Source organism: Drosophila pseudoobscura, chromosome X, assembly GCF_009870125.1.
Source record: "Drosophila pseudoobscura strain MV-25-SWS-2005 chromosome X, UCI_Dpse_MV25, whole genome shotgun sequence".
NCBI classification, from domain to species: Eukaryota; Metazoa; Arthropoda; class Insecta; order Diptera; family Drosophilidae; genus Drosophila; species Drosophila pseudoobscura.
The window spans coordinates 56,920,236-56,936,860 of NC_046683.1; the positions used below are offsets into that span (position 1 = coordinate 56,920,236).

The 16,625-nt window shown below is 44.4% G+C and overlaps 1 protein-coding gene across 2 annotated transcripts; it reads left to right on the plus strand.

Moving 5' to 3' along the window:
- Positions 1–4,132: 4,132 nt before the first annotated feature.
- Positions 4,133–14,056, plus strand: scrt (scratch). Of its 2 annotated transcripts, none has more exons than XM_033382675.1 (2): positions 4,133–5,931; positions 6,590–14,056. In XM_033382675.1, the coding sequence occupies exons 1-2, from the start codon at positions 5,427–5,429 to the stop codon at positions 8,188–8,190; spliced, it is 2,106 nt and encodes a 701-aa protein (XP_033238566.1). In that variant the 5' UTR covers positions 4,133–5,426; the 3' UTR covers positions 8,191–14,056. The 2 variants fall into 2 exon arrangements, with proteins under 2 accessions (XP_033238566.1, XP_033238567.1); XM_033382676.1 differs by lacking the exon at positions 4,133–5,931 and adding an exon at positions 6,332–6,494.
- The last annotated feature ends 2,569 nt before the right edge of the window (positions 14,057–16,625 follow it).

Below are 16,625 nucleotides of genomic sequence, written 5' to 3' on the forward strand. Positions count from 1 at the left end.
CTCTCCTTTGTAGGGCAGAAGCTGATTGGTTTATGTTGCCATAAACTACAGCCGAACATACTGCAGGACATGGGGCAGGATTGCTAAGGATTGCTCTAATTCAATTAAAGTGATTCAATATTTCATGGTCCATCTTTCCCAGATTCTGTTTGAATAGTTGTACATCCGTAGATAGTTCTATGCTTCATATTTCCCCAGCTCGATGCGAGTATATTCCCAAATTTAACCCTTAATCTCTGGATCTGCAGACTTCACAGGATGTTCCGTATGCTCTCGGGCAGAGAGTACAGCTACAATTCAGAATCAGACTCGGACCCAGACTCTGTCTGGTACTCGTGCACCCGTACACCCGTACACCCGTGCTGTTTCCACTTTAATACATCATTGAATGAATGGAAAACGGAATGAGCATGCCAGACACCGACACCTGGCTCGCTTGGGCTCTGCCGCATGCCTCATGCCTCATGCCTAATGCCTCCTGCCTCCTGCCTTTGCCTTTGAGTTCTGTTCTGTTCTGTTCTGTTGGGTGCTGTTGGGCAGGCGGCAGGGCGAGGCAGAGGAAAGGATCAACAGTTTCTGGTTATAGTTCGGCTACAGCTGCCGCCGTCACTTCCGTGCCACGCGAGCGTCACACTTCATGTGAGAGAGAGATGGAGTGAGTTATATAGAAAGAGACGGACAGAGAGCCAACGGAGAGTGGGAGCCCGTAATAGTCGTAGTTTGAGCCAGCGCTAGGCAACGCCAAATAGCCTTTGGCAAGCTGACAAGCCAAATAGGGACTGCATGCATGTCTGTACGTATGGGAGTGTGATGGGAGTGGGAGTGGGAGTATGGGAGTGTGGGGGTGTGGGGTATGGCATGGTGCACCCCAAAATCACCAAGGAAAAGCCATAACAGCCAACAGCTGGGCCAGCTGCAGCACTTGTAGAGCATTTCCTGCTCCTGCTCCTGCTACAGCTCCTCGTCCTGGTCCTGGTGCGGCTGCTGCTTTTTGCACGCTCGCAAACGCGCTCAACTGCATCCCCGCAACGGGGCTGCGGTGCACCTTTGCTTAGCCTCTTAGTGCTCCCCCCGGTGCACCCCCCTAAAAGCAAAATAAACTAACAAAAAAAGCACTACCCCGTGAGGACCGACCAGCTTTAACAGACCGAAACCCCAAATGCCCTTGTAGCCCTTGTGTTTTTTATTAATTTTTAAGGGAATATCAGATATTAATGAATATTCACTGATGGATTTTGTGGAGATATATGTACCTATGTCTATCGCTTGGATTAATACTGATCAAGAAGAAAAGTCCTCTCTACCGTGGGCGGTACTTTGCTCTTTAATGTCGTTAAACTCTGGGCGCAGCTATAGCACCCCCGGGAAGGGTATAAAAAAGGTATAAACAAAGACTAATAGCTACGCTGGGTAGTACACACCACATAGTATGCAGAACTACTCGTAAAACATGAAACAGGAAAGGCGCTGTCGCTGCATTAACCATATTGTCCTTGTTCCAGGTGAGCGCCTCCCTCTGTCCGCCCATGCGGCCCTGCTCCTGCTCCTGCTCCTGCTGCTGCTGCTGCCGGCTGCATAATTTGGTCGTTGCTTTCCTGTCGTGACGCGTGTCTACGAGTAAGTTCCAATTCGGCAGCCAAAGCCATATGCTATACGCTATATGGAATGCTCTATGGCCAGAGCTTGAATCGCCTCACTGCCTCCACATCTGCAACGCCAGCAGCGGCAGTGGCAGCGGCAGTCGCAGCGGCAGCGAGTGCGCGTGGCCAACGGCGATCTAAGGATCGGCCCTGGGTCCTGGGTTCTGGGTTCTGGGTCCTGGGTGGAGGAGTGCGGCTAACGAAGCGCAACAATTTCGTTGTGGGTTGTGTAAAGCGCATCTTGTTCCACATTCGCCTTCAAGTCTGTTGGCCGTTGGCAGGGAAAGCAGATTACCATTTAGAAGGAGGCCGTGTGCCGTGCGAGTGGTTTTCTCAAAGTGACAAGGACCTACCCAGGGCGCAGGGCCTGAACGCCCAAGCGCATACGTAGGGCTTCCATTTCCATTTCTAGGGGGGGAGGGGAGGTGCCGAACCCCATTCTTTGTTGTAATTAGTGCAGTCGAATTCCACAGATGGCCTATACGTTACATTAGCATTCATATTTACATACAGACATTAATTTTCAAGGAATGCCCGAAGAGGTCCTTATGGCCCTGACCCTACAGTCGACCAGTCGACCAGTCCACCAGTCGACTGTCATGTCCGCTAGATGGATGGATAGATATACTCGTAGATACTCGTAGATAGATTGGTTGCAGGGCACTTCTTGGCTTTCCTCCAAATTCAAAATTCCAAATTCGAAACTGTTTAAACAGCGAAACCGTATAAAAGAGGTTGCATCTGTCACGATTCCGGGAAGGGGAGCAGCAAACGGAAGGCCCCTCGGAGCGGGGATACCATAGAAAACCCAAACGAAATTCCCATAAAAAAATATGGAATTTAAAGTCCTGAAACCTCATCCACACTGCAGAAGCTGTCTGTTGGATATTTCTGTTACGCTGCGAAAGTTAGTCGGAGCAGACAAATTGTCTGTTGTCTCTGGCTAATTAAAAGGTTAAGAACTTTGTAATTTAAGTGTCTAATTATGCAGACCCGCTTGTGCGACTCCCCTTGCGCCCCTTACGCCCCTCATGGCCCTCATAGCCCTTCTGCCAATCCAAAACTCCACTTTAATTAATTAGTCTGTTGTTGTGTGTGGAGTCTTACTACGAGGTTGAACAGATTATGTACCAATACATACATACGAGTACGCGTATGTATATAGTATGTACATATTTACATTCTTCAGATATGGCTATGGATACGTATATGGAAGTTATATGCCGTATAACGACGGGACTGCCGTATTTTACTCTATCGAATCTCCCACTTATATGCATACGGGTATGTCCTGTTTTTTACTTGACCGAAATCTTTAAAAACTTTTACTGTAAATATTTGGACAGGAATCGTGGCTCGAAATTGGAAAGCATTCATTTTTCTGAGTGTGACATATGACACATCCAGCTGTCAATCAAAACGGACTCTGTCCGGTCTGCAATTAATCATAGACCGATTTGAGTCCACATCCCGACCTTTGATCCAGAAAGTAAACCACTTATTCATGCCCAGTGGAGAGCCAAGCTGACATAGAGGGCATGGAGGATATGGAGGATGTGGAGGACACGGGGGGGAAGGGCATGGCAGCAGGGCGTTGCAGGGACATAGAGCGACAGGAGTTAGTTTGCTGTTTATCTTGTACTAACTGAGTTAGAGCCAAGGACCAACGACCAAGGACCCAGGACTGTTGCTTCCCCCTCCCCAGGCGTCGCCGTCGCTGGCAATTTGTTGAAAATCAGAACGGAGCAACAAATGCAATGCAACAGCAATTAACTCGGCACAACTGCCACATTCTGTGAGCGACGCGACGAGACGGCGGGGCAGGCTGTTGCGAAAATCCACCCTGTAATGCTCAATAACAAAAGGGAGCAGCAGCAGCAGCAGGAGCAGGAGGGGAGGGGCAAGAGGCCCGAGCCCCGAGCCAAAAGAGCCATGAGCCAATTCAGGTATGTCCTGAGACAAGGAGCGCCAGAGAGAGGCGCAACAATTACGAAATGGAAACGAAATGGGGAACGTTTGGTCAATGAAACACTTCCTGATTGTTGCCGTGTCGCCCAGGGAGGCTCTACACCGTCAAATATGCCGAATATAACGAGCTTAAAGACTCTGATTTTCATTGAAAATGTAGCTCCAAGACCCATAGAGGATGACAGCACGCCTTGATGGTAGTGCTTCAATGAAATTTCAGTACATTTCATATAGATTTTACAGAAATTGAATAATTTCCAACGTGTGCCACTGCCCTGCCGACAAGCAACAGCAATAGCAACAGCTACGGTTCCATTCTTGGGGGTTGGCATTTTAGGGGCTGTGTTTTTGTGTTCCACTGCTCTGCCATTCCGTTCCGCTCTCTCGCTGCGGCTTCGTGTCGTTCGGCACCCTTAGAAGCGGCGCTTCGGGCCTTCGTTCAGTGTATGCTGCCAGCAACATCTGGACGATTTGCAGCAACATTAAGTCGGCAACACGGCAACATTTGCGGCGGGTGTAGCTGAAAACGGCCTTGCCGCCCCATTCGGACAACCCTTATAAGCGCGGTTTCGTTCAGTTGGTGCTCATAAGCATTCAAGCATTCGGTTCGTTCGCATTTCTTCTCTATCTTATATAATATTATATTTTCTCCTAAATCAATTTTTTCACTACCAACAACAACAACAATAATAAAAACTTAACTATTCTCAACTCGCGTCAACCTCACTTAACCTTTACCACTAAGCCTACAACTACAACTGCAACTAAAACTACAACTACAACTAAAGCTATACTTTCTGTATAAACATTTTTTTTGACTCGATAAAGTTTTTTTTTCAAATTGTTTCCCAACAACAAAAAAAAACCAAACAACCAACAAGCGAGCCACAAAAGAGCTACAAATAAGCCATATCCGAAGGATATATACTCGCAGGTCAGACCCAAATCGGAGAATATTCCCCACAAAAGAGAGGACACCACCCCGCAGCCATACGAAACCGTTATGTTTTGAGTCCATTTCGTGTAAAAACAAACGTAAACGTAAACGCAAATGTAAAAATCGATAAGCCACACGCAGCCAACGCGAACGTGTCCGTGTCCGTGTCCGTGTACGTGTCCGTGTACGTGAAAGTGTCTGTGTCCCCGGGTCCGTGTATAGGAGAGCAGCAGTGCCGAGGATTGACCCAAAACGTGGCTCCAACTTCAACTTCAACTCCAACTTAATGACGGATACGGGTCTGGGTCCCAGGTCTGGCAACAAATCAAGCGCAGAAATATGTAAAGAGGCTGTGAAATCCGAGGAATCCTAACCAACAGAAACAGAAACAAAAGCAACTGCAAAACCAAACCCAAGAAACCCAAGCGAACCCGTAAAACGTGAACCAAATCTAAAGAAACGAAACAGAAAGCAGAAAAGCAATCCATAAAATGCGAACCCACTAAAAGGAGGAACAAACGGGAGAAGAGACGAGAGACGGCAGTATGCCCAGTCCCGACAACCTGTACAAGTAAATCTCTAAGATACTTTCGGCGAGCCAAATCTATTTTCACATGCGTCATCAGTTCTTGCGAAATAAAATCAGCAACGTTTCCTTTCCGCTTTGCCACAAACGAATACCCCTCAGACGGTCTTTGCTCGTTCGAAAATCGAATCTCGCTTCAGCACTTTACTACCGCTCTGGATCGACCTGATCCGACATCCAACGCTCCTCCAGCAGCCTACACCAAGCCTCAGCCTCACAGCTGCCTTTGCCGCTGCCTCTGCTTCTGCCCCTGCCCCTGCCTTCAGCTTTACCCCTACCGCTTCCGTTAGCCAAGATGCCGCGTTGCCTGATAGCGAAGAAATGGAAGGCCTATCCCTGGCTGGATCGGTCCGAGGACAATACACAACAGCCGCAGCAACAGCAGCAGCAGCAGCATCAGCAGCAGCAGCAGCAAAATGCCACAAATACATCGACTACTTCCAGAGATGAAGATCTGTCGCATCTCAAATCGCGTCGCTCCACCCTCGACGATGACGAGGAGATCGATGTTGTAGGCGATAAATTTCTGACCAAGTTGGAAAAACAACGCACAACCATTGCCTCAGTAGCAGCAACAGCAGCAGGAGCCACCGCCGCAGAAGCCACAAATAACAGCAACAGCAGCAACAGCAGCAATAGCAACAACAGCAACGAGAGCACAACAGCAACAGTGACAGCAACAACCACGACATCGGCCAAGTGCTGGGGTCCAAGCTCCCCCACGGCGGGCACCACGGCGCCGAGTCCGCCACCCCACTCGCCGGAGGCGGCGACGCGAGTGGCCAGCAATGTTTACAACGGTAAGTTTGCCGCAGGAAACTTTCTCCCAAATAAAAGAGAGTGAGCGACCGATGGGTGGCCTGTGGGTTGCTCGGTGCGGGGTGCGGGCGTAGCATGCCACGGGGAAAGCACGTAATCGCTGTCATTGATGCGACCATTGTTCGATTGCGAAACAATTCAGAATCCATTTAATTGCCTTTGTTGTCACTCAATGCTGTTTGTGATTCCCATTCCCGTCCGGGCGGCAGGCCACACTTCAAGGGGAGCCCAAGGTAATTCACGTTCCTTTTCGGGCTTAACTTTCGCCACTCGGCAATTGGAGAAAGGTCATGAGAGTAAAACAAAGATAAATTATGTGATTTCAAATGAGTAAAGAACGAGAGTCGTTTCTACATCATAGAATCCTTCAAAAATGTATTCAAAACAAACACAACGCCACAAAATAGTACAGAATTATTCGAATTCCATCCAGAATTCCATTGATGGAAGAAGAAATAGTAGAAAAATCCAAGAAAACCGTCCTTTGATTAATAGCAATATTTATAGCATACCTTTGGGGACCCGATACCCGATCACCCTAACAGTGAGCTTCTCTTTCTGTCTAACTGTTGCACATTTCTAGCACACCCCACAGAAGACTAACCCACATCCATCTCTCTTTCGTCTCGCGTTTTGCAGGCTACACCCGCGAACTGTCCCCGCTGCACTACACCGCGTACCTGCCCCGAATGGAGAGCGAGATCACCGTCATCCGTGCCGCGGCCACAGCCCTGGTGGCAGCCGCCTCCGGCAACGGAAGCAGTCCCGCCGGAGATCAGCATCTGGCCTCGTACCAGACACCGCCGTCGTCCACCACATCGTCGCCCTCGTGCTCGCCCAGCGGCGCTGGCGATCGGATGGTGGACCGCTACAGTCCGCACATCAAGATGGAAACCGGCCAGACATCGAGTGAGCGCAAGTGCTTCAGCAGCACGGGAGCCACACTGTCGCTGCCCCCCAAGAAGAAGGACATTTACCGGCCGTACTCGCTGGACGACAAGCCGACGCATGGCTACCGCAAGCGGATCCCGGCCGAGGAGGACCTGCACGCGGCCCATGCCATATTGGACCTGAGCGCCTCGACCGCCTTCCATCCGCCCACGCAGCCACACCAGCTGCAGCAGCAGCAACAGCAACAGCAGCAGCATCAACAGCATCAACAGCATCATCAACAGCATTCGCATCACTTGCCCCTGCAGCAGCAGCAGCAGCAGCAGCACGCTCTGGTCCACAACCACTCCCACTCCGCGTCCTTCGAGGCGCATGCGCATCTACGGAGCACGTCATCGATTGCCGAATTGGCTGCTGCAGCCAGCGCGGTGAACGAACAACGCCCCTCGAGCAACGCCTCGAGTGCCAGCTCCCAGCACGCGATGCCCAGCAGCCCGGCCAGCAGCAGCCACGGGAGCATCCTCAGCTGCAGCGGCAGTGGCAGTGGCAGCAGCGTGCAAAACGAGAACAGCAACACGACCAACACGAACCAGGACTGCGACGGCGGGTCGGTGGACGGGGAGGCGGGCGGCACGCAGGCGGCCAAGACGGTGGCCTACACCTACGAGGCCTTCTTCGTGAGCGACGGCCGCTCCAAGCGGAAGCATGTGGCAGATCCGGCCGCCGTGGTGGTGCAGGACCAGCAGAAGACCAAGTACACCTGCTCCGAGTGCGGCAAGCAGTACGCCACATCAAGCAACCTGTCGCGCCACAAGCAGACGCACCGCTCCCTGGACTCGCAGTCGGCCAAGAAGTGCCACACTTGCGGCAAGGCGTACGTGTCCATGCCGGCCCTGGCCATGCACGTGCTGACGCACAAGCTCTCGCACAGCTGCGGCGTCTGCGGCAAGCTCTTCTCGCGCCCCTGGCTGCTCCAGGGCCATCTGCGCTCCCACACCGGCGAGAAGCCGTACGGCTGTGCGCACTGCGGCAAGGCCTTCGCGGATCGCTCCAACCTCCGCGCCCACATGCAGACGCACTCCGTCGACAAGAACTTCGAGTGCAAGCGCTGCCACAAGACGTTTGCGCTCAAGTCGTACCTCAACAAGCACCTGGAGTCGGCCTGCCTCAAGGACGAGGAAGAGCTGATGATGGCCATGTCGCTGCACGGCCACGGCGGCGACAGCAACAGCGAGAGTGGCGCCAGCATGGCCTCCTCGCCCCCGCACGAGTTCCTCGAGCGCGTCAAAGTGGAGTGCCCCAATGGCGGGGCAGGATCGGGACTGGGTGGCAACACCTACGCCATGTAATGCGGGAATGTAATGTTGAGTAAGTTGCAGTAATGGCTGCAGGATGGCAGAGCTGCAGGATTGCAGGATTGCAGGACTGCAGGACTGCAGGGCTGCAGTGCTGGTTAGTTAATTTACCGTTAATGTTAAAGTTACCGTTACCATTTACAACTAGGCTAACCGATAGCAGTTTTTTTTATAGAATACGAATACGATGCATACATCACAATACGTCCAAAAGCAAAGTGTAGTAGAGTAACACAGAGACTGTAGAAAATCGCATTAGACACGTTAGGCAGCAAAACGACAAGAAATCGAACAAAAAAACCAACAAACAAACAAACAAAAACAAACAAAAGCAAACACCTAACCAATCCAATCTGGTTCTTCTTAGAAAGTAAAGCATTGAAGAGTTGAACATTCCTAGCCCCACATTCCATATATATATACAAATATATATATATATATACACGACACACACGAATACACACACACGAATACACACACACACACAGAGAGCCTTGTGTATGAGGTGCTATACCGAATGCATTCCGTAAACCTGAACAAAACTAAGTAATTCTATGCCAGAGCGCAGCTATCTAATCTATCCAAACTACTACTTACCAAAGCATACATATATACTGGTATATACTGATATATCTATATACTATATAGAGTGTACTATATAATCTGTAGCTGATGCAAAAGCAAGTTTTTAATCTCCAAAACTCTCTCTCTCTCTCTCACACTCTCTCTCTCTCTCTCTCTCTCTCTAAGTCTATAACTCTCCAAGAACACTCCCTAGCCCAAACCCTAACCCTAGCCCTAGCCCTAACCCTAAATCTAACTGTAGCTATAGCTCGAGGAAAATATCTCTCTATCTCTCTAAATCTAAATCTAACTCTAACTCTAAAGCTAAACACTAACTCTAACTCCTTAATCGACAACGTGACGAAGACGAAGTGATTAAAATTAATGCAACGAATTACAAAAGCAAATGCAATGTTTCTCAAACAACGAATTAGGTCTTAAGGGCAGCCTATCTATAAGCAGATATTACGAGTGGTGGCCCCACTCGGTGGGGGGCTACCTACCAAACAAACAATTTTAAACTAAGTCACCAAAACTAAGAGCAACTGAACGGGCAGTAGCCGGACATTTAAGCACTCAAAGATTTTTAGATTCGATATTAACAACGACACAAAACAACTTACAAACAAATTAATCAAAAATTGAATACAAAACTAACGAAACGCAAAGCAATATTAGCCAGGTATTGGAATCGGTTCGACATTAGGGTTTTCCGAATGCGAGCCGGCTCCGTCACCCTCATATTAACCCTTGTAGAAAGCATCATCACGTTAACACATAAATATACATATAGGTAACGTCCCTCCCCGTCCCCTGTCCCCCGAACCCATTAGTTCATTGCGATCTCATTTAAGGCTAGAAGAGCATGGCAGAGGAGGGGATTTCTGACTTTTGGGCTGACTTTTCATTTTCCCCAGTTTAAGGGGTTCCCACAGTTTCCCAGTTGCCCGGAAAGGCTCCATTTATATCCAACGAGCATACGTTTTAGTCAATTAGCATTCCAAGACCCCACAAGGAGAAACAGGGGGGAACACAATTATTTATTATAGAGAATACTCACGATTTAAGTGAACATCTAGTCGCTGTCCAACAGCAAAACCAAAAACCTATCATTTCTATCGATTGATTATATCGATTGAACGAACCAAAAAAACGAAACCAAAACCAAAGCCAGTTTCCAGTTCCCAGTTCCCTGTTTTCGAACCAAGTTATAAAAGTAAAGAACATTGCATTCAGTTAGAGGCCCAATTAGGAGTACAGCCAGCGACCAAGACCAAAGAATCGTATCGTATTCGATCGCATTAAGAGCGCCCCTCTCAATAACAGAAGCGAATATATCGAGTATCGAATACCGAGTATCGAGTGTGATCTAGTCTCAATCTCAAGCATTTAACAGTACACTTCGTCCATGCGTGAATAATACTTTGCACTTTTCAACAACTTAACCGACCTAGTACGATATTACTTAACCCAACATTATGTAACTGTAACTCAATATACGTTTCATTCGATCATTCCATCATTCCATTCCATTCCATCACTTATTCATTCGTTCATACATACACTCATACCCACACAAGCTCACCCACACAAACACACTTATACACACACACACACACACACACACACATCATAAATAACGAATAACAAATCGCTGCACAAATTCTGTAAATATTAGAACTTAATTCATTTACATTTTACATTCATACATTTATATACACACACACACACACACACATTATATAATCAACTGAAATCAGCTTCAGCAACCGATCTCAATGATGAAGACGAAGTGGGGGAATAACGAAGTGCAACGAACATTTTGTAGCCATAGTTGTAGCCAAGTTTAGAGCGACCCAGAGCCGAAAACAAACCAAACCCAGTTGTTGGTATGTCTAAGCGGGGAAGGAGGACGATAGAAATCTATATATATATACATATATATATATATATACATACATCTAGAATACGTATGTAGTTGCGTAATATTTACAAAGCATATACATATACATACATATATACACTTATAGGGTATAGTATTCAGATATGTACGCGTAAGTTAAACTAGTATATAATCACGAAATTATTTTTATACTGTTGATTGGACGAGGAATACGAAGAAGGTGGAGAATGATTAGGAGGAGGTGGAGGAGGAGGAGGAGGAGGACAAAGACGAGGGAGATGCGAGAGGTGGCAACAACCCTTTTAAGCAATAATATTAATCGAATCGAATCGAAATCGAAATCGGCTAAAGTACCAAAGCAATACTCAAAAACGAACCCCATGCAAAACGCAAAACAAACTACAATTATTTCAATTAAAATTACAATTAACTATATTTAATATACATATACCTAGTTACTTAGGAATAGTAGCCTATTATTTATGATCTATTTATTTTTTTTTTTTTGGTAATCGATGAAAATGAAAAGCAAAAATTGAAGTTGAAATTGAAATCGAAATTGAAATGGAAACAATATAATGAATATTTATGAAATTTGCATTATGAGAATGTTGAATTGAAATTGAATTGAAGTCCGGCAATAATATTAAATTTTAAAAATTTTGTATAACAATTGTATAGAGCGCGAGTCGAGAAAAGAAAAGAAACGGAAATGGAAATTGAAGGAAAGGAAATGAAAGGAAAGCAATAACTTAGCTTAACAAGCAAACGAGTTAATCGATTATTAGTCTTAGTACATATACTGTAAGGTTGAAACTACTTACAATTAGCAATCGCAGCACACACTTGTACTATAAACGAAAGGTAAACCCAAAACCCAAAACCACGAATATACAAAAGATTAAAACAAAAATATAAAGTTAAAGAAATATACAATACATATTATATGCTTACACTTTACATGCAAAACAATGTTTTTTATTTATAAACTAATTCTCAATATGCTTTGAATATAGTTTCCCTGATTTTTCTGGACTCTGTGTGTATTTGTTTCTTGTGCATTTTGATTATTTCTTCAACAATTATTGTGCTGAGTGATTTTAGATGGAAATACAGCCGTAAGAAGAGAAGATGAAAGATGAACCCAAAGCAATTCGAATATTGTGATAGCCCACACACACACCCACACAACTGACAGACACACACACACGAGATTCATTAATTTTGCTCAAAGGATATTGGAAAATAACGAGAAATCAAATTCATATTGAGATCCAGAAACTATACATAGCATAACGTGTATCGAAAAGCAATAAAACGTAGTGGTAAAAGATATACATACATAGAGTATAACACTTAGGGGAGTCGAGTGCAAGCCGGGGAGCAGAAGAGGAATATTTTGGGATTTTTAACTAAAGCTAAATAGTATACAAAATACAAATACATACAAAATACGAGTATAAATATACATAGGTATTTACGAATACACATCCATTTGGAAAAGCTTTAATCCAAATTTTGGCTATCGAGTATGGGGGAGTATGGAGAAGAATGAAAGCGAAACCCGTTTCAGTTGTCCAATCACGCACATACGCACACACACACACACACACACACAAACGCATGTTATGGGTTCTCTCCAGGATCATGATGTACTGTTATACAAAAGGAAATTGTTAAAGTTGATACATTTTTAGCATAGTATTTAGCACACACACAGACACAGAACACCACACCACACACCCACTGAGACATCAGGCACAACTGTACATACTCGTACGTAATCGGAACCAGAGCGCAACCTGGAAATGCAATTGTTGAAATTGTTCAGTATTTGTGGCATTAGGTTCATGATCCATTGTTTCCATTATCTGTTGCTATTGCTGTTGCTGTTACTGTTGCTGACAACCCTACGCCCCATTCCGCCTCCGCCTCTGCCTCTGCCTCTGCTGCTGCTGCTGGCTCTGCCTCTGCCACGCTGGGCGGCAGCAACACAATGTTGTGCTGTCCTTTTTTGTGTCAATGCAGTTTAACGAGCGCTCGTTAGGCGTACTCGAACAAAGGGGAAATGTAATAAAAAGAGGAACAGCACCATGAATGAGAGAGCACGAGAGAATGGTAAGGGGAAAGAGAAGAGGAACGCGAGAGGAGAGGAGAGAGGAGCGGTGCCATTGCCATGCCAACACTGGTCCAGCACTGCGTCAGTCAGCACGTGGCCCACACTGTGTCCACAGGGTCCACAACTCATTCCACACAGAAGCGAAGAAGGCAATGGGCGGTGGGCGGCGGGCGGTGGGCGGCGGGAGCAGGGGGAAATCACTAACGTTAGGGTGATGCAGTGAGCATTTGATTCGAAAATTTAATTTGCATTCCGCGTGATTTATTTATTTATTTATCCAATACTCGAACACACACATACACACACCCACACACTCGCTCACACAAAAAAAAAGCAATGTATAAATAATTGGGCAACCAAAAACAATGATTAACTATTAGCAAAAACAAAAGCAAAACAAATTAAAAAGACTTGGCACGTTAACACTAATAATTCAAGAATTGAACATAAACTAATAAGAAATTCGAAAAATCGACTATTCGAAAAATTGAAAAATCAAACAACCAAAAGCAGAAACAACGAATAAACAGCAAGAACAAAAATGAAAGACTTAACACTTTGAAAATATATAGCATATATTATGAATCGGAAATGGAGAGCAATACGAGGAAGCAAAACTTATTTACAGCTATTGTATATGGTATGGTATAATAATAGAGAAGGCGAAACGAATAAAAAAAACAAAAACAAAAAAAAACAGAATTAACGATAAAAGCAATACAACAGAAACAGCAACAAAAGCAAAAGCAGAAGCAATAGAGCATTAAGGTAACTCAAAAGTATTAAATCGCATGTATCTATGAGTAAATATTTGGAATTCGTTATATTATTGCGATAAGTAAGCGAAACCCCGAACATTTATGGCACTATACACTATAGCATAATAAAGAATCTATATATATATACTTATATATATATATACGAGTATATACCTAGTTTACAGAGAAAACGAATGAAAATATGCAAGAGAGCAAACCAAAAAAAAAATAAGAAGAAGAAGAAGGGAAAAATAAACAATTACTAAGAATTAATTAAAAGCCGTAGGGATTTTGGATTTAGCTGGCATACGATGAATTGAACGATTTAACGATTATTAGTTATCGATATACAGATACATATATTAACGGTAGAGTTGTTTTTTGCATATATTGTTATCGCAACTTTTGTGCTGCTTGACGAGACCAATTGATGTACTTTATACAACGAAAACGAAAATGAAAATGAAAACCCAAAAAACCGAAAAAAACTGAATGAAAAACCGAAAAACCAATGAACAAAAACTCATCTTATGTTTTTGCATAGGTGCATTGTTGCGATAGATACGTATATACAAAACCTATTTTGATCGACTATACTGCAGAAATACACACCACACAGATGCAGATACAGATACAGACGCAGACACAGACGCAGACACAGTCGATACGATACATAGTTGAAAGAGTTACTGCGTAGAAAATAAATCATTTTATCCTGTATTTAGAGCACTAAACACACACACACACACACACAGACAGACAGACAACTGTAGAATTGTAGAAAAGTAGAGTTGCAAATTATTATTAAAATGAGACAAAAGCGAGACATAAATTTAAGCTTACGATTAGACTATGACTAAAACAAGAACACAGCACATTAGAGAGCAAGCAAAGAATTCTGTACCTAGAACTACAACAGCAGACAGACACAAACGAACACACAAGAAACACACACACACATAATTATGTATTTTATTGCATTGTATCGATTAATAATCGAATATATACATTGATATATATATAAAGCTATCAATACAAGTATATACAATACTATACATCATACACACATGAGCAAAAATGCGTTTATTATGCGATATATACAATACATTCTAAATTATAAATGACATGCATAATGTATATGACATTCATGTGCATCATGCAGACACACAAAGAACACACAACACAGACACACACATAACATAGGAGGTCCTGGCACTGTCCGTCACTGTCGAATCGGTTACGACATTTGCCAGGGGCCTCTGCCCTCGAAAGTCAATTTTACCAAATGGTCAATTTCCAATTACAAAGAAAGCGAATCGTTTCATGTTTTTCAGTAGTTTTTATGATAAGTTGTTGAAAAAATCGAGCAGCTAATTAACCGGAGAAGGTGATCGAGGAAGAATGATCGATGATCGATAAACGATGAGAGTGGAATCTAGAATTTACCAAAAAGTCTTCAGTTTGATTGCGTGGTTTCCATTCAAGTGCGACAAGTACTCGACAAGTGCGTACAATATACGATACATACACATAGGTACATACTATATATGCATATAAACACCTTATATACGATATATTTTGTACTTAACCAATTGATTTGTATAATCCACACACCCACACCCACACACACACAGCACACCCACACACCCAAACACTGGAAACAATCGAAGCACTCGAAATACCAGGCGAAATGGCTAATCAATGCATAGTTACTAACGAAAAAATGAAAAAAACCCCCATACACATACGACACACAAACAAAAACAACAATGGAGCCAAGCATTCTGTAAAACATCTAACATAAACGTACATAAGTATATTATATTTTCATAACACATGACAAATTTATACATGACAAAAAACAAAAACCAAAACAAAAATAAAAGAAAAAACGAAGAAAAAACGAAGAAAAAGAAAAACCAAATGAAAAGTGCGACGATGCAAACAACTTGCGTAGTAAATGAAAAAACAAACATAGTGAATAAAAAAATAAAAATCTGACAAAAAAAAAACTTATACGAAAGTGCGTTTGATTTCAATTGGTTGGGGGCAGGGACTTCTCCGACAGGACACGGGACAGGGGACAGGGGACAGGGACCACTGTCAGCTGCAGACTCTGCGGGCTCCATTCAATGCAATTTCGTTTGTGCGAATCAACGGAACGGAAGCTCAGTATTTTCCCCGGCAAAAAGTAATTGGAGTTACACTTCCACGTAACGAAAGGGAGTGCAAGTGGGAGTGGGAGTGGGAGTGGGCGTGGCTGTGGGTGTGTATTTTTAACATTCCATTGACAATCAACTGAAAGCAGCAATAACTGAAGCTGCACTGCAGCCAAAGGATTTCCTTTTTCTTTAGCTGCAGCGTCTCCTCGCGGTCTCTGCGAAAGTTATCGCCTAATCGCTGCCGACGGAAGAGGTACATTTTCTTCAGCCAGTGATGCCAACAGATACTTCAGAAACGGCGACAACTGCCTTCAGATCGCTATTAGATTGGTAAAGGTTTCAGTTTACCTTCAAAATCATTTCTCAACAATAACTACAAACAAATCTGAAGAGCCCCTCAAATCAAAGTTAAATTCAACTTTGAGTACACTTTGAACCGGGGAAAAACACTCCCCGGGGGAAATGTGACACGTTGGAGGTTAGATGTACGAGTATGGATGTGTGGATGTGTGGATGCGATAGAACCCCTTCTGGCAAGCTGTTGTCAGCCAAATACGTAAGTTCCATGCCCAACTGTGGCTGTAACCGGGAGCCAAAAACAAGAGAGTAAACAATTTTCAAACATAAACAGCCTCATGGATGATATACCCCATGCTCCTCCTCATGCTCCCCACAGCTCCCCACAGCTCTTCTTTCCCACTGCTGCTGCTGCTTCTGCTGCTTCGCTGTTGTTGTTTGTTGCGCATATTTTCACATATCATAAGTTTTTATGCTTATTAAAAGCCAAAAGGAAAAAATTGAGCATAATTTATATGATTTGCCTATGGGGCAATAACAAAGCAGTGGAAAAAATTCTGTTTATAGGCCGATCAATGGCACGAAGGCGAGGCCTGGATTTGGGCCTTGATTCTGGTGTGGGGCCT